Source organism: Microtus pennsylvanicus, chromosome 6 (assembly GCF_037038515.1).
Source record: "Microtus pennsylvanicus isolate mMicPen1 chromosome 6, mMicPen1.hap1, whole genome shotgun sequence".
Lineage (NCBI taxonomy): Eukaryota > Metazoa > Chordata > Mammalia > Rodentia > Cricetidae > Microtus > Microtus pennsylvanicus.
The window spans coordinates 119,630,082-119,656,325 of record NC_134584.1 but is presented as its reverse complement, the minus strand read 5'-3'; the positions used below and the strand labels follow the sequence as shown (position 1 = coordinate 119,656,325).

General features: G+C 56.0%; 1 protein-coding gene across 8 annotated transcripts in view; it reads right to left on the bottom strand.

The window, feature by feature from the left end:
* Gse1 (Gse1 coiled-coil protein) overlaps positions 1–26,244 on the bottom strand; it is a 342,705-nt gene that overhangs the window by 27,222 nt on the left and 289,239 nt on the right. For 3 of the 8 annotated variants that reach the window (XM_075977458.1, XM_075977459.1, XM_075977461.1), the window contains one exon: positions 1,197–1,415. The exons of 2 other annotated variants lie outside the window; for them this stretch is intronic. In XM_075977458.1, the coding sequence (XP_075833573.1) occupies positions 1,197–1,415 (219 nt within the window). Of the gene's footprint in view, positions 1–1,196; positions 1,416–13,640; positions 13,661–15,045; positions 15,458–26,244 lie in introns of those variants that run through there. 3 more of the 8 variants (XM_075977463.1, XM_075977462.1, XM_075977465.1) reach the window with 3 other exon arrangements.

Genomic DNA, 26,244 nt, shown 5'->3' with positions numbered 1-26,244 from the left:
CTGTCTCCCATCTACCCTATTTCCACCCAACGAGGCCTGCAGCCTCTGGCACTTGGCCCACCAACCAGCCATAGGATTGCACCGGATGTGATGTTGGGAGATGAAGAAGCAGATGTGGCCAGCTTCTTCAGGGCCACCAGAGCCAGGCCAGCATCCAACATAGGTGGGCTAGTTCAGGTGTGGTTCTTATCAACAGCCCCCCTCCACGAGGTAGACGGAGAGGCCTGCATTGGGTGGAGGTGGACCACCTTTCCCCTGCTCTGGTACCCCTATTGCCCATTTCAGTCACGTCCCCACCTCTGCCAGCACCCAGAGTAAACTTCCATTCCTCTGTCGAGCCTGAGTGTAGGCCATCGATGGCTCCTGAAGCATCCCTGGGGTCCAGGGCCTTGGGACTTTGAGACAAAGCAGATGGCACCTGGGTTTCCGTACTTTGGCTACCTGCCTCTGAGCAGCGAGTCCAGGAGGTGCCAGAATCCAAAGGGCTTAAGTGTGCAGGAATAAACTGACCCATCTGTGCCATTGGCACTCCCTGACCAGCATGTCACAGGGCACGAGAAGTGCCCCAAAAGCAGAGCCAAGGGGGCCTAAGAGAGCCTTGTGTGCCAACAAGAAGACTAAATTCAGAAAGGGTCAGCCTTTGCCCAAAGCAACACAGTATGTCCCAGCTCAGAGCAAATCTCTGGTCCCTCTAGGGCATGTGCCCACTCTATCACAAAGAAGAGCCAAAAGAATACAGGCTACAGTGGCTTTGGCTATACCGGAAACCCATGCCCTCTGCTATACCAGGGATGGGGAGGCACACGGCTGGCACTAATTAGGTCAAATAACAGATAAGAGGCTACCCCGAGTGAGGTGGGGCTCCAGGACGCAGCCACTCGTTATCTACCACAGCCTTCCCCATGGCAAGTCCACTTGCCCACCAAGGAGCTCCTACAGTGGCCACTGAAGCTAAGGAGGGCAGAGGCGGGCAGAGGCAGGCAGAGAGGAAGGCACAGCGAAGCAGGGTGTAGGTCTGGGGTCAGGAGCTAGAGTTAGGATGACGGCTGCATCCAGGCTGGTCCTGCCTGGATGCAGTGTGGGGTGGGACGACACGCAGGCTGCGCAGTTGTCTCCTGTGGCCATGCCAGCCAGAGAGATGCACTTTGTGGGTGGGCAGGGGGCATCCCATGAGCTGGTGGCCTGGTGCCTCTTACCTCTGGGCTCCTCTGCCTGTTTGGCGAGTTTGCGCAGCGCGGCAGCAAAGCTGGAGGATGGCGCGGCCTGGGCCGACAGCGTACTGCTGGTGGCCGGGCTACCGGTGGGCACCAGGGCGCCATTGAGTGGCGAGGGGGTGAGGGGGTTGACGGTGGCGGTGGTCCTGGTCGCCGTGGAAAGCATCCCTATTGAAGGGGACTTGGGCTCATGGCTCATGCCTGAAACAGGAAAAGAAGAACCAGTGTCACCCAGAGAGCAGAGCGCCAGCACCAGAGGGGCTGCAGCGGCATGCAGCAAGAGCCGAAGGCCACAGGAGCAGAGCACAGCCAGCGCTGCAGACAGCAGACCCATTCCCACAGTCCAACTGGCCCCACGGGTGTGAGGGCACCCCAACGATGCTGGCCCCTGGACCAGCTCGCCAGAACCAAGCCTAGAGACGGTACCCCAAAGCGTCATATCCAGGGCCCTACCAGACCCAAGTGTTGAGGAGGGAGACTGAGGCAGGGTCTGGAGCACAGAGCTGAAATGACCAACGACAACACAGCAAGCAGCTGACAGGGCTGGAACTACCAGTCATCTGCAACAGCATTGAAGATGCCTGCATAACTGCCCCATATTACAGAGAAGGAAACCCAAGGCCCCAGTGGGGTCAATGCAAACGCAGCATCTATCACTTCTCAGGCCAGCCTGGGGTCATACCTTCCCTACATTCTCTGATTCTCCAATCTACCTTGGAGAATTGGGAGGGGTTGGCAGCAAAGAACACAGACAAACTACAGCCCCTGGTGAAGCCTTCCAGTCCTCGGGGCAGATAAGACAACACTCAAGCCACAATGCCAGAGAAGAAGCTCCCACAGTTCTTGGCAGAGTCCCGGTTTAGGAGGCCACCCCAAAGGTCTCATCCATGACTGTGAGCCAGACCTGCCCAGCTAAGCTTTCAGTCCCTGACCCAGAGACTCCAGGCACCAACCTTGGGGCAGTTTACGATGTAGCACAGGGTCTGGAATGAGCTGTTAACCAAAGCTGATCAAAAGCCAAGAAACGCCAATTGGCACACAGACCTGAGCCTCAGCCTCCGCCACTGCACAGCTACCTCAGGTGCCATCAGCTCCTCCACCCCAGCAAGCCGGCACCTGCCTCTAGTCCTCATTTCATTCAGTGAAGGTGTCCTTGGACTCATTTCACAGATATGAGTGGTAGACCCAGCACAGGGTGGCTCAAAGTAGGACTGGGACCACTCCAGCACAGCGCTATGTCCTGTGTGACACAAGCTGCCTCAGACCCAGCTACCCACACCAGGTAGGTGCCAAGACAGATGGAGATGCTAAGAGCTGCAGCTCACTGTATACAGCTGCAGGCTTATCTTTCGAATCTGAGGAGGAAAACGTGCCACTGTGGGAACTTTCAAGATGCCTAGGGGGGTCTGGACAGACACGCCAGGCCCAGTAGGCGTGGGGAGATGGCAGAGAGCCGGCAGAGCACAGAATGTGTGGTGAGTAGGACCCCTCCCTCTCTGTATCATATGCTACCAGTATCCCCATCATGCTCCTGTGGGGGACCCACTCCTGGGGTCTCCAGCAGCCTCAGGTCCAGAGCATAGCTGCCCTTCCTCCCACTCTTAGGGGGGTCCCCCAAGCCTAGGTCCTGGAGGTATCAGTATGTTCCCAGCATGGGAAACTGCTCTCATGTCAGGTCACTTAAAATAGAATGCCAAATGAGCGGCTTCATTAGGGGGAGTCTAAAATTAGCATCGCTCCTCACATGCGCACATGGGGCTGGTGGGGGAGGGGCGGGGAACAGCTTCGGGTACCAGAGAGGATACACTGCCAAACTGGGGGTGCTCGAGTCCCCTCACTCACTGGCCTAGACCCATCAGAGCTGGTGCCTGTTCTGTGTCTGGCATCCTCCGAAGACAAGCCATCTCCAAAAGGCAGGGGCGCCAGGAGAGGTGGGCATAGGATGCTTGCTCTCCCTGCCCTCATTAGGGGGTATTTATTAACTTCTCTGATCCCAGCCGTTGACTGAACCCTCATCTATGAGATCACCTCATGTGAATTCATTATCCTAACAGCTGGGAATAAGCTCTGTGGTGCAAGGGCCATGATGGATGAGGCCAGGGGCTGCCTGCACAGTCCACGCAGCTCAATGGGGAAGCGAGCCTGGATCTAGGCTCCTGCGCCACCCTACACAGGCTCCTTCCTGTTGCTTTGTCCAAGCATTCACTCGCAACTAAATCAGCTTTAGCTTTCTTCTCTCTAGATCCATCCAGAACTCAGCTGAGAGCTCGGGTTTCTGCCAGAAGCCACTACGAGCACCCACAAAACGGCCCAGGACGGCCAGGTTGCCTCGTGTACCCTGCCTTGCCAGCCCCACATAGAGTGTTTCCTCCCCTTTCTCTGCATAGGTTTCTAACATGGCCAGAAGCATCATTGCTTTCGGACCCTGACAAAGGTCTGAGCCCAGGGTACCAGGCAGGTGATACTGTCCAGTTCCCCTCACTCCCATCCTGCACTGCTGACCCCAGTGGCTTCACGGCCAGGGAGGGGGGGGTCCTCCAATGCCACTTCCCTCCTGCTGTATGTCAGGAGTTATTAATCAGCCCAGCCTCCCTCCCGTTGAAGCCGTAATTACTGCCCCTTTCATCCCAGCTCCTCCCAGCACCAGACCTCAGGCTTGCTCCTTCTGCTCTGTAATTACCAGCTAATAGCTGAGATGAATTTTCTGGAGGCCCGGTTCAAGCACCAATCCGCCCCCTCCTCCCCCAGAAGCCCCTCACCCTGGGGTAATTACACCCAGGGAAGCTGCACCCAGCAGAGCCGAGCTCTCAGGCAGTCTGGACCTGGATGCTGGCTCTATCTGCCCCTCTCCATCATTTCTCATTACTGCACACTGAAATGTTTGTGAACAGACAGGGGCCGGCCCAGCCCAGGCTGCACACCCGCCCCCCTTGATCCCCGCTACCCTGAGGGTGATGCTTCCGAAGCTCTAACAAGGCTGGGGTCACCCTGCTGCAGTAGTACGGGGTGCCACGTGATCCTCCTCAGAGCCTGGACGGCTTCATAATAAATTCATTATTATGTGTGCTGCTGGCTTGTTTTGAGGGCACCCATGTGAGGCAGCTTCTTCTCCACTGGTGGGGTAGGGAGGCCTGCTGATGTTCAATGGTGAGCCTAGGGCCCAGGCTGCTACCGGTGCTCCCAAGGTCAGTTCCCCCAAGGTCTCCCCCAGCACAAGGCATCAGAGCAGGGAAAACAGCAGATGGTGGCTCCTGACCCAAGACCCTGAAAGCAGAGAAAACAGCAGGCAAGTGGGGGTGGCCTGGATATGACAAGGGCTCTGATCTGGGGGTCAAAGGGGAATAAAGCAGCCAGGCAGAATGAGGGAGGCAGAAGAGGCTACTCATGGCTTGGAGTGCAGTTAATGCCTAAGCAGCCTCTGGGGTTCCCTGCAGCCACAGCAGGGCAGAGGATGGGGACACCCTGGGTTTACTGACACTCCTCAGCGTCTCCCTGTCCACCACCAAGCTGTCAAAGGTCCTGCTGACTTAGTGTTCAAAATACTTGGAGTACTGTGCGACAAGAGGGCCACATGAGTGGCTCAAAATTGTGCAAAGAAATGGTGTGCAAACTTGTCACCCCAGGTACTCAGAGGGCTGAGGCACGAGGACCGCAGGCTCACTGCCAACCCAGTGAGACTTAGTGAGAACCCATCTCAAAACAAGTAGTAAAAAGGCGGCTGAGGAGGTGGCATGGGGAGTCCCTGAGTGTAGGGCCCAGAATGGCAAAGTAAGGGAGGGCGGGAGGGCGAGAGGAAGGAGAGAGCCACAAGGCTCTACAGCTGCAGGAGGAGAGGGTGAGACAAGAAGGCACCGCGCTTGGCCAGTATGCGGCCAGCTGACAAAGGCCTCCGAGAATCACCTGATGAGGTACAAAGCAGTACATCAGGAGCCTCAGAGGTTCCCAGGCGGCAGCAGGGATGAAAGGGAGGCAACAGATGGCAACGACATTTGACGCGATTATTCTAAGTGGCTGCTGTGTGTGAGAAGCCTGGCGTGGGCAGAAGAAGGGCTGCAGAGCCACCCACACCAGCTCGGCAAAAACCCACCAGAGAAGAAGGCCACTGAGGTCGGGAAGCCAGCAGTGAGGGCTGAGGCTACTAACAGTTCATAGCCCAGCAGCATCCCTGATGGTAACCTAACCACAGGCGGTGGAACTAGCTTGGAGTCAGGCGTGTGAACGTGGCTTCTGTAATAGTAAGGCTCCCTCCCTGCAGGTGCCCTTCACATCACAAGATCCCACAAACCAACCTGAGCAACAGGCAGGAGGCAGAGCTGATCCTGTCCTTCTACAAATCCCCTTGCCAGCTGCTGCTAACACTGTGGGCAGGGACTAGGGACCTCGCTGTGTCCTGTCCTCAGTGTGACTACTGTACCTATCTCCCATAGTGCCTCCCGGACATAGATGCTCTGCCATTCCCCAGTTCAGCTAGGTGTTTTCCCCAGAGGGCAACTGAGGCTGGAAGAGAGGCACACCTTGTTCTAGGCTCTGTCCTGTACCACTGAACTGGCACCCACTGAGCAGGAGGAGATGCTGGGTTCAGGGACCCTTCAGCAGCACCTGGCCTCAACAGTGCAGACAGCTGTCCTGGGGAGCACACCACATGCCATGCCAGTTACATGTGGACAAGGAGGACAGGCAGTCTGCTGCTAGGCAACATATCCCAGCAGCAGCTTCTGTACACCACAGCGAGCCCCATGTGGCCCAAGGCACCTTCAGACACCTCATAGGCCACAAAGAGCTCTTTCAGCAGACACTGCTGGACTGCACCTCAAGTCCCAAAAAGAAAACGCCCAAGCTGTCCAGGACTGAGGCTATGTGCTTTCAAGTTTCTGAGGGATGGAGGCCTGGAGCCAGCAGGTCAAGGCCAGAGCCCTGAGTGGTCGAAGCCTGCTGGGAGGCTACAGGCATGTGAAGCCCAGTTCCCCAGTGATTCCCAGGTCCCCCCAAGACAGGCCCTCCAGTCCCACTTCCTGTTTTGGCTGGAGGAAGCTGAGCAGGCCCAGGGGACTACATGAGAAGTTGGGACAGAAGTCCTAACTCAAAGCCTCTCCCACAAGGCCCTGTACCCAAGCCAGAGCTAGAGACCAGGCCATACACCAGCCACTACTTTTCAGCACATCAACAGGTGCTAGGTGCCAGGCAGATTCCTGAAAGAGGGCTGGAGACAAGGCTAGCCAGGCTGCTTCCCGCTAGGCAGAAGGTAGGTGTACATATACCCTAATGGAAGTCATGCTCTACACTGAAGTTCCTTGGTCCCAGCCAGTCACCAGCTCTGCCACAGGTCGGGCAGCCTTTGAGGGTCACCTTCAGCTTTCCCGACCAACCATGGGAAGCCGACCATGCTCTGGCTGCATGGGACACAGTGACCTGAGTCTATCTGCCCTAAAGTCATGTCATGTTGTTTAAATGAGAACAGAGGGACAATCTTAAGGCAGAGTTCAAGTCAAAATGAAGATTCAGTTTCGTTCAAGCCACAAAACTACAAATCCCCAAGTCAGGGGGTCCCACAATTGTCTCTCTAGGTCTCATGTAGATACACTCCCCGGCTCTGGCCTCACAAGCAGACAGGGCAGTATGTAGATTCCAGGAACTGGAGACACAGGGTCCCACTAGGACCCTCAGGTTCCATTCCATGATGTTAGCATGCTGACTCCTTCCTGAACTCAAGAGGAAGTGGGGGAAGGACCCACCCAGGAGCATCCCTCTTCTCCGACTGCAGCCTGTTAACCCAAATCCACCTGTCACTCAAATCAGATTGTGGACTTACCCAAGATTGTATGGTAAATAGTTAAGTTGCTCTCCCCAAGGTTTGTCCCGGGGGGCCTGCAGAAAGGTGCTGACCACCAAGCCTGATGACAGCTGGAATTTGAAGGTGCAAGGAGAGAACCAACTCACAAGCTGACCAACAGACACACACACACACACACACACTAAAGAAATGTAATTTTAAAATTAAAAAATATCCACTTGGGGGCTGGGACGTATCTCAGGAGCGGCCTGCTTGCCTGGACACAAAGGTCCATTCTACCAGCTGTTCTAAGTGGCATCTGGGTCCCTAGTGCAGTGACACATGGGGACTTGTGTGTAAACTGACAATGTACATGAACCTGGACTACAGACCCCTGCAGCAGAGTTCTGAGGAGTGCCCCTACAAGTATCATCTATCTAGGACAAAGTCACTCGAGGACTGAAAGAAAGCTCCAGAACATTGTCTCAATATCGGACTCTTCTACCATCTTCAAAACCCAAGATGCCATGCCCAGGCATCATTAAATGTCTCACTGGGGTTGGGGGTGGAACCAACCAAGTACCCTCAGGCCAAGATGGACTCCTTGAGAGAGAAACTTCCTCCACAAACAGCTACAATCCCGGACAAAGAGGTTACTATCTCTAGGTTGCACGTGTTCTTTGTCCACCTGAGTGGCCAATCATCCACTCCCAAATAATCTTGGCAGCTTAGGCATACCCACATCCTGCAGAATTCTAATGGGGAAACTCTGGTGTGCAACCCAGATTTGACCCAGCCCTGCAGCAGGATGGCCTAATGCCTGAGACCCAGGCTCCTAGAGATTCCCATGTGGGGAGACAATACTCACAGCCAAGGGTGGCTAAACACAGGATCAATTTCCCTCATCAGCACCTCCACCCCAGGGCAGGTGAGAGCCAGCAAAGTCCTGACCTGAAACAAATGGGACCAGCAGCTTGGGCAGGGATCCTCAGTGTTGGAGTATCGGCATGTTCACCGTGAGCTCCCATGGAGAAGCAACCCAAGTCTACATACAAGACCCACGGATGCGTCCTACACACGAAGACACGAGGCCTAATGTGAGTTTATTTACTTTTAGCCTGCATCCCCTCTACCTAGAGGCTTGGTGCATAAGGGATGGACACCGGGAAACTTCCAGTCAACTTCTCAGAACCCCCCAGCCCACTTCCCCAAATTCAGTCTATTTCATGGGCTCTAGCTGGAAACAGCTGGGCATGGTGGCGCACAACTTTAGCCCAGCAGTAGGGAAGTAGGGAAACAGAGGCCCGTGGTGTGGGTTCAAGGCCAGCCTGATCTACATAGCCATTCGAGGGTTCGAGGACAGCCGTGTGTTACATGTTAAGACCCTGTCTCAGCAAGATAAAACAAAGTAACAGATAAGACTGAGGCTCCTAGCTATATCACAAGTAGAAAATATCAAGAATGGAAACTGGGGGCTGGAGAGATGGCTCAGCGGTTAAGAGCACTGACTGCTCTTCCAAAGGACCTGGGTTCAATTCCCAGCACCCTCACAGCAGCTCACAACTGTCTGTAACTCCCAAGATCTGACAACCTTCACACAGACATGCATGCAGGCAAAACACCAAGGCACACAAAATAAAAATAAATTAAAAAAAAAAAAAGAATGGGAAGTGTATTTACAACCATAACCTACTGAACATGGTAGTGGTCCACAAAGTTCCCCTTACAACCAGCAGCTAACCTGGGACAGCAGCTGCTTCCTGGCATCAGGAGAGGTGGCCACCCCCAAACAGCAGTACCCTAGAGGAAGGTTCCGATTCATAGTAAGTGAAATGAATTTGTCTATACTGCAATTCTAGCAAGGCTCTAAGTTCAAGGCCATCTTTGCTACACAGTCAGTTGGCTATAGTTGTCCAGCCTGGGCTACAGAAGACCCTCTCTCAAACAAAAATAACATCCCCCAAATTGGGGGGGGGACTTGGGAAATGGCTCAGTGGTTAAGAGCACTTATTTATTCTTGCAGAGGACCTGGCTTGGGTACCTGGAACCTACATGGTGGCTCACAACCATCTAACTAGGGAATCCAGCACTTTCTTCTGGCCTGAGATCACCACATGCTCATGGTGCACATATACACCTGGCAAAACACTCATACATATAAAATGAAAAAATCTTAAAGAGGGGGAGGGACTGGTGATAGGGCTCTGTGGCAGACGCCTCAAATGCACAAGGCTGTAGTTTCCATGCCCCGCCCCTGGCCCCAAAAAGAAACAAAAAAACTGAAGTGTGACTTCTACCCAGTGTGCACTGCTTTCTGTCATAAAGTTCAAAGTGTAAGTTGAGCCATCCGAAGCCTTCTGCTCGGCACCTTGAACCCAGAGACTGGCGAGTAGCTAGTGAAACCGGAGCTGCGCTTTAGTTAAGGGGTACACTGCACCTAAGAGATGAGGTCTGAGGCCCCAGGACTAAGGAATGGTTATCATCCTAGCTCTGCTCACCAGACATACACTCTGGGAAAAGAGAAGTTGGGGAAGGGTCACCTGGATGGGAAACAATTACAGCATACACCTCCCCAACCCAGGCGAGGTCAGTGGTCACCCTGGGGCATTCCGAAGACTGACCAGGGTCATTCCTGGCCATTCAGGGACTGGGGGCTACAGGGCTGATACTTAGACCATTTTCTTAACCCTGGAGTGGGGACCAGACTCCACCAACAAACAGGTGGCAGAGTACAGGGCATAGACCTCAGGTCTTAGCACCTGGAGGAACACCTGCATGCACTCACTATATGTGAGAAAAACACCACACCCTCAAGGCAAAAACACGAAGACAGGCGCACACCAGCAGCCCATGGCAAGAATTCACTCTCGAAATAAGTGTTTAAACAGGGTCTTCATTTCACACCAGCCAGCAACCTGTCCCTTGGGGAGAGATCTGGAGTAGGGACAGGACAGAACTTGGATCCTGGCTTTTCTCCAAACTTGGCAGACTGCCCCATGGGTCCAGTGTCTGACCACAAAGTAGGAGACCTGGTTCGGGAAGCCAGAGCCCATCTGGATGCAAAGACTCAGGTTATGCCCATCTGGCTGCAAAGTGTCTGGATTCAAGCTGCCCAGCACACCCTGGGAGATCTTGGGAAGACACCTGCCCCAACTGTGTTGCAGGTCCCAGTGCCTGCCCCCAACACCACTAGGAAAGGGAAGCCAGCATTAGTTGGAAGGAGCTCCGAAAGCTGCCATCTGTAACCTCAGTCTGCCCCAACTTGTGAGCCTGTTGTCCTCAGTTCAACACATGGATTTTCCTTTGGGACGGCTTAACCTGTCCAACATCAATATGGCTCTGACCAAAAGCGCACAGATCGATTGTTTTTATTGCTGCTTGCAGCCACAGGCTCACCATGCGAGTGCGGAGGCAGAGATGAGGGGCAGGGTGTGCTGGAGCGCCTCCCAAATTCAGCCCCGAAGTCTAGTGCATGGTCCCTGAGGGAGCAGCAGGTTGGGAGAGGGTATGTTTGTGCACACAGGCACTCCAGCTGATTTTGGAGATCCCAGGGGCAGGTGACACTCCAGAACAGTGGTAACCCCACCTAGCAGCATGGCACAAAGGCTTATTTATATACAGAAAAAGGGTCCCCCTTCTGCCCACCAAGAGGACAGAGTATCTAGATCTACGTTCAAGTTCCAGGGACACTATCACCCTTTATGGGAACTGTGGGTGCCAGGTGTCCCATAAGCACCAGTAACACGCACTTGATAGTCAAGGCACCTGCCCAAGCCCACACACAGGCTGAGAGAATTCAGAGCAGCCAGCCAGCTAATCATCCCACCCTTAGGCTATGTTAGTCCCTTCTCTTGCTTTGCTGGCCTCTACCCACTCTGGGGCACACGAATCATTGCATCTGAGCATCCCCGAAACAGGACTTCCACATGTCCATCTCACAGCCCTGGAACCCATCCGTAGCCCCTCCCTCTGACCTGGCACCTCCTAAGTCCCCACTAATTACAACTTAAGGAACCAACTGCAAACCCACAGGGAAGGGCTCAGGACATACTTAGACCAGATACAACTCAGGTCCAGATCATCTCCAGGCTGAGGACCTTCTAGCAGGAGGACCAAGGGTGGGAGTGGAATAAGACAGTGCAGAGGTCCAAAGCCAAGCATGGTTGGGATCAGGAGTTCAAGACCAGCTGGTAGAGTGACTGCCTGGCAAGGAAAAGACACCGAGTTCCATCCCCGCCACCTGATAAAGAGTGGCCACACACTTTAATCCCAGTACTCGGGAGCAGAGGAGGGGAATCAGAAGTTCAAGGTCATCTTCAGACTGTAGGTTGATACCAGCCAGGGCAGAATACCTCATCAGAGAAGAACAGAGACACAGAGACAGGAGACAGAGCGCTTGGGCTACACAATGAGAGGCTCATGTGAATAAATTAGTTCAGCTGTGGTACTAGCCTCTAAACCCAGGAGAGGCAGACAGATCCTGAATTTGAGGCCAGCCTGGTCCACAAAGTTTTTCACGCCAACCAGAACTACACGGTAAGACTATCTAAACACAATAAACAGGGCTGGAGAGATGGCTCAGCAGTTAGGAGCACTCGCAGCTTGCAGAGAGGACAGTGGTTTGATTCCCAGAACCTACACTGTGGTTCACAATCAACTCTAACTCCAGTTTCAAGGGATCTGATGCCCTCTTTTGACCTCTGAGGGTACTGCACACATGGTACACAGACACACGCAGGCATTCATACAAACACATAAAAATAAATCTTCTAAACAGTAAATAACAATATACAGATGCCAAGTCCCACCACAGACACAGAGACTTATTTGAATGGAGGCATGACCTGGCTATGAGTGTTTTTTTCTAAACTGTCGTCAATAATGATACTCCTGAGCCAGAGCCCCCTTTCCACACAGCCCACATCCAGTTAATGATGGCTCCTTCCCCAGAATCCCTTACAGCCAGACCCCCTTTTTTCACAGTTCATGGTAACTGAGAACACTCTAGTGTTCAAGATTTCCCCGTTAGCTACAACCACTCCTTCAGGCCCGAGTCCCAGTCTCCCTGAAGCTAGCTCTCCTCTATTCCCTAAACAGTGGGCACACAGAGACAGGCACCAGGGAGGGAGGGGCAGGTGTCACCTAGAGCTGGCCAGAGAATCAGGGGCAACCTGTGCAATGATAGGGTCTTTGCCAGACATGGCTGCTCAAGGAGCTTCACCTGGCTGGGGTGGGAAGAGCTGTAGCAGCCAGATTAAAAGGCCCCCCCCTAGCGCAGATTGGCAGCCGCCAAGTGCTGCTGCTGGATGCGCTCCCGTTTCATCTGTCTGCACACCTCCCGGCGGCGCACACAAGGCTGGTTCAGAGGAGGCGCTCGATATTCTCATTGACAGGAACACTCAGGCTGTGGCCTGTGTGTCTTGGGGGGGGGGGGGAGGCGGAGAGAAAGGCCAGTGTGGGGAAGGGAAGCCAGCAGCACTGGCGGGCTGCACTTGGCCAGGCCTCGGAGATCTGAGACTCCATAGGGGCAGAAATTAAAGCGAGTCGGCAGGTCGGCCGCACAGCCACCAGGCTGAAATGTCACCTTAAACACCGATCTCTGCAGGTTAAACACGCTCTCGCCCCAAGAGCCCAGGAGAGGGAGGGTGAGAGGGAAAAGAGGCGGGTTGGGCCTAGCCGAGGGTTTGCGGCTGTTGCCACAACACTGGTAATTAACATGCCCCCCCCCCCAGAGGCTTCCCATCCAACCCCACCAGGCTTTGGAGTTACCCAGCCTGGGCATTCCAAGGCTGCAGATGGGGCCAGGAAAAACCGGCCTTGCTGGCTCACTCCACAAGCCCCTGCGGGTTCCTGGGGGCAAGGGGGAAAAAGTGGCAGCTGGCTATTACTCACCCGCGTCTCTAGGAAGGGGAGGAGGCCAGCAAGGGGCTAAGGCTAGACCTCTGTCAGAGCAGGGAAATGGACCACACCTGCCTGAAGGGTCAAGGGCAGCTAGGGACTCAGTGGGCTGGGTTGGGAGGCGCAGGCCCCAGGTCTACCACAAAGTGGAGTAGCCCTCTTCGCTCCTTCTGGCCAGAAATGCAGAGTCCCGAGGTGGCTGCAGTTCTCAAACCACACAGCCCTGAGATCTGCAGCTTCCAACTTCCTCCAGAGACAGGGAAGTTACTCACGGCCAGAGGCCACCAGCCTGCCAGAGGGGACAGCTTTGCCAAGAGCAATGGAGGCTTCCAAAGGGTCAGGGTTTTTTTTTTTTTTTTTTAACTTTCCAGCCACCCGAAACCAATTAAAAACCACCTAGGGGCATCAGAATCGCCCCAGGCCAGTCCCAAGGTTAGCTAAACGGGACGTGAAGAAGCCCAGTTCCTATTAGCTTTAAAATGCTAAATTTAAGGAACTACACTCCCCTTTCAACCCTAACTGGCCAGGATCCTAATAGCTGCCCCCAACAGGTCAGGGCCTGCTCTGGCCTCTCTGCCTTCCTGGTTCAGAGCCTGCCCTGAGGCAGACAGAACAGAGCCCAAAGCCAGGCCAGGCCTCCCACCTCCTTTCCGAAGGCGTGGCTGACCCCGGTCTCGGGCTGGCTGCTCACCAGAGACCTGCTCCCCCCCCCCCAGCCTCCTCTGCTCCAACTGCCAGACCAGGCGACAAAAGCCAACCTTGTACCAAGCCATCAGGGCACCCCCCAAGAGGTGGTCAGGCGTGACCCGGTGGCTGTGAGAAGTGTTGAGCAAGCTGCTTCTGTACAGCAGAGCTCCATCAAGTGAGCCTGCCAGCAACCCTGTTCCGGTCCACCCGGTGGGGCGTGACACCCAGCACAGCAGATGACACACGCTGCCAGTCGGAGCCTGTGCCCCGGCCCCCCTCACCTGTGGCGGGGCGACTGAGTGGCTGAGTCAGACGCAGCCAGCGCCTCAGGTTCCCCCGCCTGCGGGTGGGGGCGGCTGTAAACACAGGCTGAGCAACACTTAAGTAGCCAAGCTTAAGTAACACGGACGCCCAGAGGAAGGCTGCTCGCCAGGGGGGCCCTGTCTTCCTAGAGTAGAGGGGGTAAACCAGTCTCAGGCTGGAGATTGAGACACAGCCAAGCGCCCAGCCAGGACCTCCTGCCTCTTTGTCCCCCGGTGCTGGAAATCGGCTTAGGCCCAATGCTCCCTCCTAGAGCGAGGCTGCGCCTTTTGTTCCGGTCCCCTTTACAAAAGGATCTTGGGTTTTCTCCCCCCCCTTCCATTTGGTGGTCCCGCTTTTTGTTTTCAAACCCCAACCTGTGTGGGCCCCAACCGCGGCAGATAAGACACCGCAGGGGCTAGCAAGCGTTTAGTGTGCTTTAAACACACGAAGACAAAGGCTGGTTTGCAAGCGCCAAACCGACCCAACTCGGGCTGGCACCCCCACCCCGGGCGGCAGGTGCGCGGGGGCGCCCCTTGCTCGCTCCCTGCTCCGATGCCCAGACCTGCGGCCCCAAGCCTACTCCGCGCGGTCCTAAGCGGCCCCCGCCACCTCCCCGCGCTCGAAGAGGCGGGCAGCGGGGAGGGCAGCCCAGCTCCCGCTCCGCCTCCACGAAGAGAATTTAATTAGCCTGCCGGAGAGGCGGCGGGCGACGAGGTGTCTCTGGTGCTGCAATATAATTGAATCGGCTCCACTCGGGCGGGCCACTCGCCGTCAGCGCGGCCGCGGGGGGCGGGGAGGCGCATCCAGGCGGAGCGGGAAGGGCCGGGCGGGGGGCGCCGAGGCCCTTTGGGCGGCCATCCCAGACAAGGCAAGCCGGTCCCCAGCACCTGCCTGGGCGCCCCAGCCCCATCCAAAGTTTTGTTTCAACCGCGCGCCCCGTAGCCGCCCCCGCGCACTTTCCCCGCGCACTTCCGCGGCCGCAGACCCCGCTGCACCCAGCGCGCGCGCGCAACCGCGAGTGAGGCTTCGGGTCGGCCGCGCGCCCCGCGCTTCCAGCCCTCACACCCGCGGGACCTGGCCCCGGCCGTTGGCGCCCCTCCCGAGCCCACAAACTTGAGCGGGTGGGGGAGCGAGGGAACCCCCGCCAGCCCCCCCACCCACCCGCGCGCTCACCTTTCATGCCAGGGCTCCGCTGCTCCGCCGCGCCTGACACATGCCGGAGCCACCGTCGCCCGGGTTGGTCTGAACTGCTTATCTCACCCGGGGCTGCGCGGCGGCGGCTCGGCCGCTCGGGGAGGTGGAGCTTCCGGGGCCTGGGCCAAGAAACACCTGCTGCTGTCGCCGCCGAGGACACACCCAAGCGCAACACCGCCCACTCCCCGGCCCCAGCTCGCTCCCGGCGCCCTGACCTCAGCCGGCAGGAGGTGTCGGGTTTCAGCCGCAAGCGCACGCGCGCGCGCACCGACGGACCGCCCGGAGCACCCAGCGCGGTCACAGCCCGCCGGGTAGGTGCCTCCCCCGTGCTCCTGGCGACCCCGGCTGGATTGTCCGGGGATCTCAGAGGCTCGGAGGCCACTCGTCGCCAAGAGTAGAGAGGAGTGGCTTACAGCATGCCTACCATATCCTAGCCTCACAGCCGCCTCCCCAAGCGCCTGGAACAGTGCCTGGCACCTGGCCACCCACTAAGCGAGGGGAGGGATAAACCCAGCGCTCAGGAAGCCTTTCCTTGAGCTGGGTGGAAGGGACCACACAATATAGGCCGTTGACCTCCCAGGTTATCCAAGATGAGTGACCTATTACCCCAAAGACTTAATGTTAAGAGCTCAGGCTGCCAGCCTCTGACCCGACCCAAAGTTTTACAAAGTATCCATCTCGTTTCAAGCAATTTGGGGGAAGGCCATACGGCAGGGGTCGAGTTCTTTAAGAAGCCCATGTTTGAGAAGCTGAAGTCCACGGAGGCGCCGCTGCGCCAGGGGCATCATTAAGTAGCTGGGGTTGCGGTCCGAGGCGAGGCCGCCGCCTCCAAAAACTGGCACAACCTACCGCGCCACCGGCCCCAGCGCAACGCCTTCCCATTTCTGGGTGCCCCCACCCACCCTACCTCACCCAGGCACTTCACGGGGATGACTCAGGGAGCGTCCTGAAATTCCTCGGCACCCACAGGCGGCGCGGAGAAGAACTGTGGGCCCCAGCCTTCCCGCCCCCAACACGACGGGCGCGCAGGCGACCAGTCCCCCAAATAGCCCCCTCCCGCCACCCCGGAGGCGCGGACTCAAAGGGCTGGGCTGGCAGCCGGGGTCCCGAGGCCGGGCCCGGCATGTAGGGAGCAGCCAGCAAGGAGGCAAGGTCGCCGCGAGGTCCCGAGGTCCCCCCCCCACCCCGCCCTCTCTGCACAGCTCTCTGATCCTCCGCTTTCATACTTTCAAGCCCGGAGGCCACCGCACCCGGGGGGGGGGGCACCCCAGCGCCGCTGAGGGTTTCAACTTTCTACCGCGGTGCCAACCCCAAACCTGCCCCGGGACATGCCCGCGCAGTGCTCCGCAGGCGCGCGCCGCCTCCCCCGCCTTCCTCTCCGCCGCGCCAGCCGGGACAGCGCCGGGAGCGAGCGCGGGCGCCAGCACCCCCCGTCCATCTGTTCCCGATGACGCCGGCGGCGGGCAGCGCTCGGGGCCCGCGCCAGCAGAAGCCGCCGATGCCGCGGGGCGGGGGTGCATGCCGGGCCAGTCTTGCACAAGCCCCTTGGCCGACCACAAACGACTAGGGAAACGGGCGGGCAAGGGCAGGCCGAGTTACTGCTCCTACCTGCGGCCACCCGGTCCCTGTCCCCCCACACGCGCCGCGGCCTTCGGTCCACACGTTAGTCTGCGCCACCCCCGGGCAGTGTGGCCCCTGTAAGTTTACGATGCTCGCGGTCCGGCGGATGCACCGGGCTCCCCGGGCGTCGGGGATTCCGAGGAGGAGAGGCGCCTTCACCCGCCGGGAAGCGCGCGCAGGAGGGGGAGGGGAGGACAGGGAGGTGTCAGGAGAAAGAAACAACTGGCCTCGAGCCGTAAAAACAAAATGAAAAACCTCCCGGGCGGGTCCAGCCCCTTTCCCACCTGGATTACTGGCTGTGGGGGAGGGGAGCGACATGTAAATGAGCAGCTCGCACCTGGCTGCGCTGCCTGCAGGCCAGGTTCCCCAGGTAACAACACCCGGATCTTCCTACAAATCTTGTCGCACCTTTCTCCCTGGGAAGGGGTGTCTTGGAGGCCAAGTCCGTTTACCTGTTTGCTGGGGACCAGACTGGCCAATCAATAAATTAGTGGGTGACCGCTACGAGCTACCACCTGTTTTTTTTTGTTTGTTTTTTTAAGAGCTGATCACTCCTCTAGTACACTCCGGTTCTACTAAAGCTGTCCCCTGCAACCGGGGCTTCAACTCCACTTGCCCAGAAGTGCTCAAGGTTACAAGTCTGCAGGTGAACCGGCATCCTCCTCAGCTTCTTTAACCGGGAGTCAGTCCAGCCCAGACTGTCCAAGGTAGCAAGAGTGACAGACACCCCTAGTGGCCACGTGGGGACAGCAGCGAGCCAGCTATGTGCACCCAGGCCAGAAAATGCTGGCAGCCACCAGGAGATGGATGGCACTCACTATCACTACACCCTGCCCCAGGAAATCAGTAATCCCAGAGCAGGGCCTCTGAGTTTATGGGTGGAAACTGTCCTCCTGCAGCCGTGTGGCCCCTTGCTAACGAGCTGTGCCCTGCACGGAGCCTACTAATTCCTGACTCCAAGGCTATGCTAACCTCCCCTGGCTGCCCTCCCCCTCCCTGAGCAGCTGCTCCACTCCCACCAACAAGGCTAAACCACACAGACTTCCCTCTGTGGCTTTCTTTTCTGTTTTGTTGTTTTGTTTTTCCCAGACAGGACCTCTCTGTGTAGTCTTGGCTGGCCTAGAATTCACAGAGATCCGCCTGCCTCTGCCTCCCACGTGCTGGGATTAAAGGTGTGGTCCAACACTGCTGCCTGGCTCCCTCTGTGGATTTTTCCCCCCTCAGTTCCCATTTGCTTGGGAAAAATTGACTGAGAAAGGATTTGAGACAGAAAGTGCCAGGGGCAGTCCCAGGGGGTGGGAGGAGCCTCCTAGCTCACCCTCTCCTTCTCCAGCTCTCCTACTGAGGGTTCTGCCAAGCTGGGCCTCTTAGAATAAAAAGCAGGAGGCCGGTAGGTGGTGGAGCACACCTTTAATCCCAGCACTCAGGAGGCAGAGGCAGGCACATCTCTGTGAGTTCAAGGCCAGCCTGGTCTACAAGAGCTAGTTCCAGGACAGGCTCCAAAGCTACAGAGAAACCCTGTCTCAAAAAACAAACAAAAAAGAATAAAAAGCAGGAGCCCCTAGCCCCTCACAGGTAAGCTGGGTCTCTGCAAATCCCACCCTTTCTGAGAGCCTGGAATCTCAGAAACCTTCCCAGGACAGATGAACTTCAAACCCGAGTCAGGAGGGGTTTCCAGGCCTAAAGGGGCTACCAGAAATAAAAGCGTGCTGTCACATAACCAGGACAGGTGTGGCACTTATCCACCGGACAAACACGCTGTCCCTGGGGCGGTTTCACAAGGCCTCCCCTGAAACAAAACTGAAAACGGCAACAGCGGCAGGCAGCTCAGAAAGACCAGAGGGCAGACACCAGAGGCTCACAGGTCAGGCCACGTGAGGCAGCAGGGCTAGGAAGGTGAGAGGGCAGGCTGGCGGATCAGGGCATCCCCACCAAGGTCAGGTTCCCACCTGAGCCTGCACAGATGCCAGTCCTATCTGAAGGGAGCCCTGGGTGCCGGGGTGGCATCTTGCCTTCGGGTCTTTGCTATTTTGCTTCCTTTGGGGGTAAGCAGGGAGACGTAAAACAAAAACCTAACAGGTGTGTTTTCCACTCTGACCAGCTGCTCTCACCAGAGGCGGCTGTCACCTCCTCTTAGTCACCTGGCATCTCCATGTATCGGAGCCCTAGACTCCGGCACAGACCAGAAGTAACCACTTTCCCAGCACAGGGGTACTGAGCTGTCATGGAATACCCTCTAGGCTTGGCGAGGCAGGTGGTGACCTCCACTACCCAAGAATCAGGAGACCAGAGAATGTTAATCAACCTGCCTCTGGCTCAGAAATCAGAACATAAGCCTGCCACAGACAGTTACTACACCCGGCAGCATTCCCGAAGCCCCCTAAGAAAGTTTCAGCAGGGTTTGTCACCCCAGTGACTCCCGAGGCTGCGTGGGGGAAGGGGGGTGTCTCTGAGTTCAAGCTCTGCCCCATGAAGCAGCCCCGTGGAAGGGAAGGCAGACTTGCTTCCTCTTTTAACATCTATGCTTCTTTGATGTCTCTGGATAAACACTTAGTAACCTGAAAACCGTCTGGGTGGGGAGGGGGCTGAGGCATAGAGAGAGGGGTCTGCCCAGCCTCCAGCCAGCCTCACCACTAGGCCCATGCTCTCCACTGCAGCTACCAAGGCCTCAAAGCTTCTCCACTTGCTCCTTCCCTGTCTCACACCAGTGACCATTCTTCAAAGCTGAAGTCTAGCTTCCTAGAAGGCTTTCCCATCCCTGCCTCCGGAAGTCACCTTTTCAGTCTGGCCTTGCCCATTCGGGTAGCAGCGGGCCCGGAATGATAGGCCAGCCAAGTCCTAAGGTCTCCTGGCAGGGCCTGAGAAGCTGCATTTATCTTTGCTAAGCTGTTCTCGGGGTTAGAGGGTGAAGTTCTGTGGTGGTGGTGTTTCAGAGTTTCCTCAACCCAGTCTGAGTGTGTGGGGGGCAGGGAGACGACCCTGTCTCACAGCAGTGACTGCCCTGGGATGGCAAAGAGGCTCTACGCTCCTGTAACACAGGCGTGTTGACCCAGGACATCACAGAGGACAGCAGGACGTGGAAGGGAGCCGGTGTTCTAGAGTGGAGACCCGATCTCCTGCATCCATCTAAGACGCTGTCTAAGGGCTGCTGGGGACTAAGGTCACCCAGGCAGCAGGAAAGGGTTAAGACCTGCCGGATCCCCCTCGGCCCATTGGGGAGTTTTCCTCTTAACCCTGGGCCTCGGCGCCACTTCCTGCGCTTTCAGCACCGGCTCCCACCCGCGCCCCGCACACAGCTGCACTCCTTTGCAATCAGTTAACAGCTGTTTTGCATAGATTTTCAATTCTAATTGCCTCGCTTTGTGAGCGCCTCGGAGCCCCGGTGAATGGGGACGCCGTGGCGCACGGCTGGAAGGCGGGCGGGAAGAGGGCACTTGAGGGGAGAAGAAGGGAGCCAGTGTGCGCAGGCTGCCTGCCTTTATGTCTCTAAACACGAAAAGAATGTCCTGGCTACCAACTGCCCCAGCTCCTGCATCTCCACCCGCAGCCTCGAAATTTGTACCAAACCCTGGCCAGGCCTCCACCCTGTGACACAGCCCCTTACCCCACCCCAGTCCCCAGCCAGGAGCAGCTTCCTACCCTGTAGACTCAAGGCCCCTCCACCTGCAAACACCCCTCCACCCAGGCTACCCCCAAGCCACTCCCCAGACAACAGCCTTCAGAGCCACCAGCTCAGAGCCCAGCTCCCTCCCTCCCCCGCCCCCCCCCCAGCTCTCTAGTACTCAGATATGGGAAGCTAATTGGACAATGAAGTTGAGCAGGGAGGAGTCACGCTCTCTGGAGACAGCTGGCATCTATAAAAGAGAAATATTTGCATTTAAAACCTTTAAACTTTATATGGCTGGGCCAGAGCCAGGCAGGGGAGGAGGGGGTGGAAGGGGAGTGTTTGGACCCTCCAGGGGACAGAGACTCCTGGGAGAAGCTCTGGGGCGGCTGGTACTAGATTTATGTGACCAGTAGCATGCCAGTAGGCCCTGGCCTGGTCCTGCTCAGAAAATCTCCTTTGACTTATGAAGTCCTGAGGAGTGCTTACATCAGGGGGGGCAAGGGTTCTAGCTGAACTACTGCTGTCCCAGTCTATTACCCCAGCTCTATTACAGTGCCTTTCCCCTGTGGTGGGGACAGCCCTCTCCGGCAGCCTGCAGTCTCATGCCTATTCACCAGACACCCACACAGGACAGTCTGTGGGGTTAACATGTGCCATGGTGGTGACACCACCTGGGGGGAGGCCTTGTCCTGCACACAGTGCCATCCAGGTGGGATGCCAGGTTTCCCATTTCCTTGCATGCCTACTCCCCATTTTTCACGTTGGAGAGAAACCTGGCCACATTTTCACCCCGCTGTCAACATTTGTGATGGAGAGCCAGGAAGCCCTGTCCCTGAGTGGCCTTATTTTAGCAGGCTTTTATGAAAGCGCAGAACAGTCAGAATCTCATTGAGTCCTGTCTACCTGGCAGGCCCTGGGGGAAAGAAAAGCCCAGACAGACAACAGGGCCCTTGCTTCAAGGGCATGCAGTGTGCGTGTGTGTGTCCATGTGTGTATGTGTGCGCGCACGCATGCATGCACACAAATGTGTGTGCCCAAGAGTGGTGACCAGTAATCGGTGTGAGTTCCCAGCATCGTCTTCACCAATGTCAATTACACAAAACCCCATTTACAACGAGCAAGCTGCCCTTCCCTGCTCTTGTTCCTGTCAGATCTGGTTCCTGGGCCTGGACTGCCTGTATCCATTCTTGGCATCGAGGCCTGTGAAGGATGGACACCCCCTCATCAGCTTTCATTCTTCCTACGGTACCACCCGCTAGCCCTTGACCAGCTCACAGGTCTCTGTGGTTTCCCACCTACCGAGGGACCCTCATGCCTTTCTTAGGCGGCCTCTGGACCTGGTAGCGATCATTCAAAATCAAGCCGGACGGTCACAGCACATACTACCAAGTGCTTGAGAAACAGTTTCCCACTCTCACGAGCAAGCCTTCGAATACAGCTCCCTGAGTGCCAGTTCCTGCTAATAGGAGGGGGACACTAGTGTGCTGGACTTCAGACAGCACCACCCACCCCCACCTGGGGACAGGAACCTAGAAAGAGCCACGCTCAGGGACCAGGATTACCATTTAAATCACCAAATTCCTTCCATGGGGCATGAGGAGGAAATGGCAGGGAATAACAAAATCAATAAAGATAGAGTTTGATGAGTGACCAAGTCACCTCTTTATCCTGTCCTAATGGTACAAGTGTCAGACCAGCAGCTTAGAAAAGAAAGCACAGCTCCTTATGCTTTAGGTCTCTGAACTTGGCTGGTCACCCCCAGACACATCTATAGGTCCTCAGTCCAGTCCACCTGTGAAGCAATAGCCAAGTAGCCAAATTATGGTGGAATACTAAGCCGTGAAAAAATAATCGGGTCCTGATATGTGTTCTATGGTAGCTGAGCACAGGGACAAAGAATAGGCACAATCATACATGTTCATTCCAGTACCACACACAGCTGCTAAGGGGTGGTGATAACCTAGGAAAGCTGGGGAATAAATTTGAAAAGTATGGTATATCTATTCACTGGAATAGTGGTTGGTCCTAAAAAGGAATGAAGGCCAGGTATGGTGGTTTATGCCTATAATCCCAGCATTCAGGAGGCTGGAGCAGGACAAAGCACACAGATCCAGTCTTAAGGAAAAGGAGCCAGGTGTGGTACCACAGGCCTTTAATCCCAGCACTTGGGAGGCAGAGGCAGGTGGATCTCTGTGAGTTCAAGGCCAGCCTGATCTATAGAGCAAGTTCCAGGACAGCCAGGGCTACACAGAGAAACCCTGTCTCGAAAACCAGATAAAGGAAGGAAAGAAAAAAAGAAGCAAGCAAGTTTGAACACATGACAAGCCTGAAAAACACGGTCCTGAGGGATAGACGCCAGACCCAAAGGGTGTCACACGAGTCCCAAATATGCAATCTCCAGAAAGAGCAGATCCATACAGGCAGACAGCAGATGCATTAGCAGCTACTGGGGGAGGGGTGGCTGCTCTTGTGGGGGCCGTTTCCTGGGTGACGGGCCTGCTGGGTTCAAGAAGGACAGGCGCGTGTGGTTGCACAACACTGTGTACGTGCTAAATGCCACTGGACTGTATCACTCTGGGTTGGCTTTTGTTTTTTGTTTTTCTTTTTTTTTTTTTTTTGAGACAATAGCTTTACTCTGCAGCCCAGGCTAGCTTGGAACTCAAGACCTGCCTGCCTCAGTTGGAATTCCAGGTGTGAACACTGTACTTTTGTCAGTGAATTATTTCGTGTGTATATGTGTGCACGCGTGCAGCACAGCATTAGGGTGGAGGTCAGTGGACAACTCTTTCTACCATGTGGGCTCTGGGGATCGAACTCCGGTCATTAGACTTAGAGGCAGACATCCTAGCCCACTGAGCCACCTCCCTGACCCAGCCAGCACTGGACATTTTAAAAGGGTGTCTGTTCTCCCCCAACATTTGCCTTTTCGATTTTCTATATAGTTGAAAACGACTTGGAATGCTTGATCTTCTTCCCTTCCCCGCCTAAGTTTTTGGAATTAGAGGTGGGGTCACTGTACACTTTAAAATTAAAGTCATGGACCGGGACAGAGTGGGTGTTTTCCAGGGGACCCCAGTAGACCCTGGAAACTCCCCTTCCTCTAGCACCCTTGCCTGTGGACATTTCAGACATATGGTCACAGGAAACAGTCACATGCCATCAAAGCCTTGCTCCAGGGAACTTCCCCAGGCTGGCGGGTGCTCTGTGGACACACACACACACACACACACACACGCTGAAGTGGCATTAGCATGTGGCTATGAACCCTCAAGATAGAAAGTCACCATGTTCCATCCCTCCTGCCGAGGTCCCCAAAGCTATAGGCCTCTGTCTTCCCCAGCCTCAAGGCCTGCAACTCTAAGCAGCTAGGGGTGGTGACACTCCACACAGGACCTCCAGCCATTCTTGCCACCTGCTGCCAAGCAGACAGTGGTGACATCGGCAGGACTGGGGGATGGGGTGGAGCAGCCCAGGCAAGAGCAGGGGGAGCCAGGTAGGTAGGAGGTCCCAGTCCTGGACCCCTGTCCTGAGGAAGAGTGGCCAGGAGGGGCTCATGTTCTACCCCATGGGTTTATTTCCACCTTCTGAACCAGAAATACAGGAGCCCCCTCCAGCACATTTTAGGAGTGACCCTGCGTCCTACAGGTGAGAGGAGGGGAAAGGGCAGGCCATCCTACAGAGACAGCCACACATTCAAGGAGACAGAGGTCTGGGGTATCCCCCAGGGTCTCCACACGCACCCGCATAGACCCTAAGGATCCCTTACAAATGTACTTGGGTGTCCAGGCTCTGTGGTTCTCTCTGCAGACTTCAAAGCCAATTGAGAGCTGAAACTGTTCGAGAAGGCCCCCTCAAACCACAAACCTCCCTGTTGCTCCTCACACTGACTCTGGTTGAAAGCCCATAATGGACCCATGCTCAGCTGACTGCTAGGACCCTTTCCATGCCTCTGTGGCCTGAGACACACACAGCCTGTGTCACAGCTGCAGACCACGGGGCTGGTGTTTCACCCAGGGAACATTCTTCAAGAATTACTCTCTAAAAAAAAAAAAAAAGAATTACTCTCTTGTTTTTCCTTTAGTTCTTTTGAAATAGGGTCTTCTCCTGTACCTCCCAGCTCTCAACCCTCCTGCCTCAGCTTTCTGAATACTGGGATTACAGGCATGGGCTCCCAGCTGGCTGGACTCCCCTTCCCCACCATTGTTTCCCACCCTCTGATTCCCGTCTTGATCTTTCCATTGCCTGTCATCAGAGTCCCAAATTGTCACAGACACTATGAGATTCCAGAGGCCTTTATGACTTGCAAACTCCAGGAGGGAAACAATACATAGGCGAGTCGGCCCTCGTGTCCCTGGGAGCGAGCCCTTCACAGAGTGAGTGCTTGGAGAGGAGGTTCTGGGGTCCTCGTGGTTAAGGCCAGGTCTTGTCTTTGTAAGCTCTAGGCAACTGCAAGGATCCTTTGGCATCTGCTCTCATGTTTATGTCATTAGAAGTTGGTGTCAGAGGTTGAGTCACTAACAAGAGAAGGTTAAACACAAGCCATTTCATCGTGGGAAGTTCTGGGCTTCAAGCTCCTGGCCCACTTCCCAGTGCTCCTGTGAGTGGCAGCGGGCCTCAGCAGCAAGGCCTAGTCACAGACCCTGCCTCAGTTTCTCCCCATCCTCAGGCTCTGCCTTTTCCCAAATGGGCCTTCCCTTGCCCCCACCTAGTGTTGCGCCTGGGTCATGTCTGAAAGCAAGCACCTCTTCCCTATCTGTCACACAGAGCAGACACTGGGGTGTACGTGTCCAGCCTCACTGAAAACTGCCCCAGAGGGGCCACTTCACCGGCATCCTCTGACACCCCCCAGCGACCTGGCAGGCAGCAGGGACTGACCTCTCCCTCCATCTGCCATCTGTCCCTTTGCCTCCAGTAGCAAGCAGCATCTCCTAGTTCATTGAGTGGCCTTTCTCCTGGGCCCTACTCTGGCTCCCCGAAGGCTGTATCATCTACTATCTCTATCCTCAAGACCACATATTTGGAATCTAGACGCTGTATTTCTAACCTCCCAGACCCCACGATGGGCCTTGGAGAAGTTCAGCCCCTCCCCAAGCCCCCAGCCTCCTCCTCTCTCCACCTCTGTTGCGTCTGGAGCCCTGCTTGGGCCTTCCGACCCTCCACTTTGAGCAGTTCCCCCATCTATAGTCCCAGACCAGAAAGTGCACCTCTTCCAGGGATGTGACACCCCTCCCCCTTCACCAGGCCCTATTTTCACCAGGCTCAGAGAGCCAGGCAGGGCTACAACTTTCAGAAGCCTCTTCCCGTGCCCAAGTGTACCCCCAAAACAAAGTGGTGGGAAGAGGTATAGGCGGCCCTGGAGTACTCAGGAGAGCCTGGTTCAGAAATGACCACACTTGCCTCCCAGCATCAGGGTGGCACATCTATGTGGCATCAGGTCCCTCCTAAGAGCCTCAGAAAATGAATGTGACTTTGCCGTTTTGTACCAGCCCCAGTTGATCTTAAAAGCCACACACAGCCCACACAACACACCCTAGCATCAGCTAAAAACTAGGCTGTGTTCTCAGTGCCAACCACAGACCAACACACTCTCCTGGAAGTGACAGGCCCGCAGAGAGCACGGCCCAGCTTTCCCTTAGGTTCTGCTGGCTCCCCATCTCAGGAGCTGAGCCCCCCTCCCACTCTCGCCCTCTGCACTGACGCTGACCTGCCTGGCTGGCAATTTGAGCTCAGGGTTAGCACAGCCCAGCTCAGGAGTTCTATTCCTGGCTCATCCAAAGAACTGCTCCTGACCTTGGGAAAGTCCCCCATGCTGCTCTGCCTCCTCCCAAGCACCCCTGTTAATAAACCAAAGTAACACCTTAAACCCAGGCTCTCTTCCAGGCTGCTGTATAGCGTTGGGTGGTCTAGAGAGGGAGCTGGGTCCCTGGCCAGATGCGCAGAGCTACAGGAAG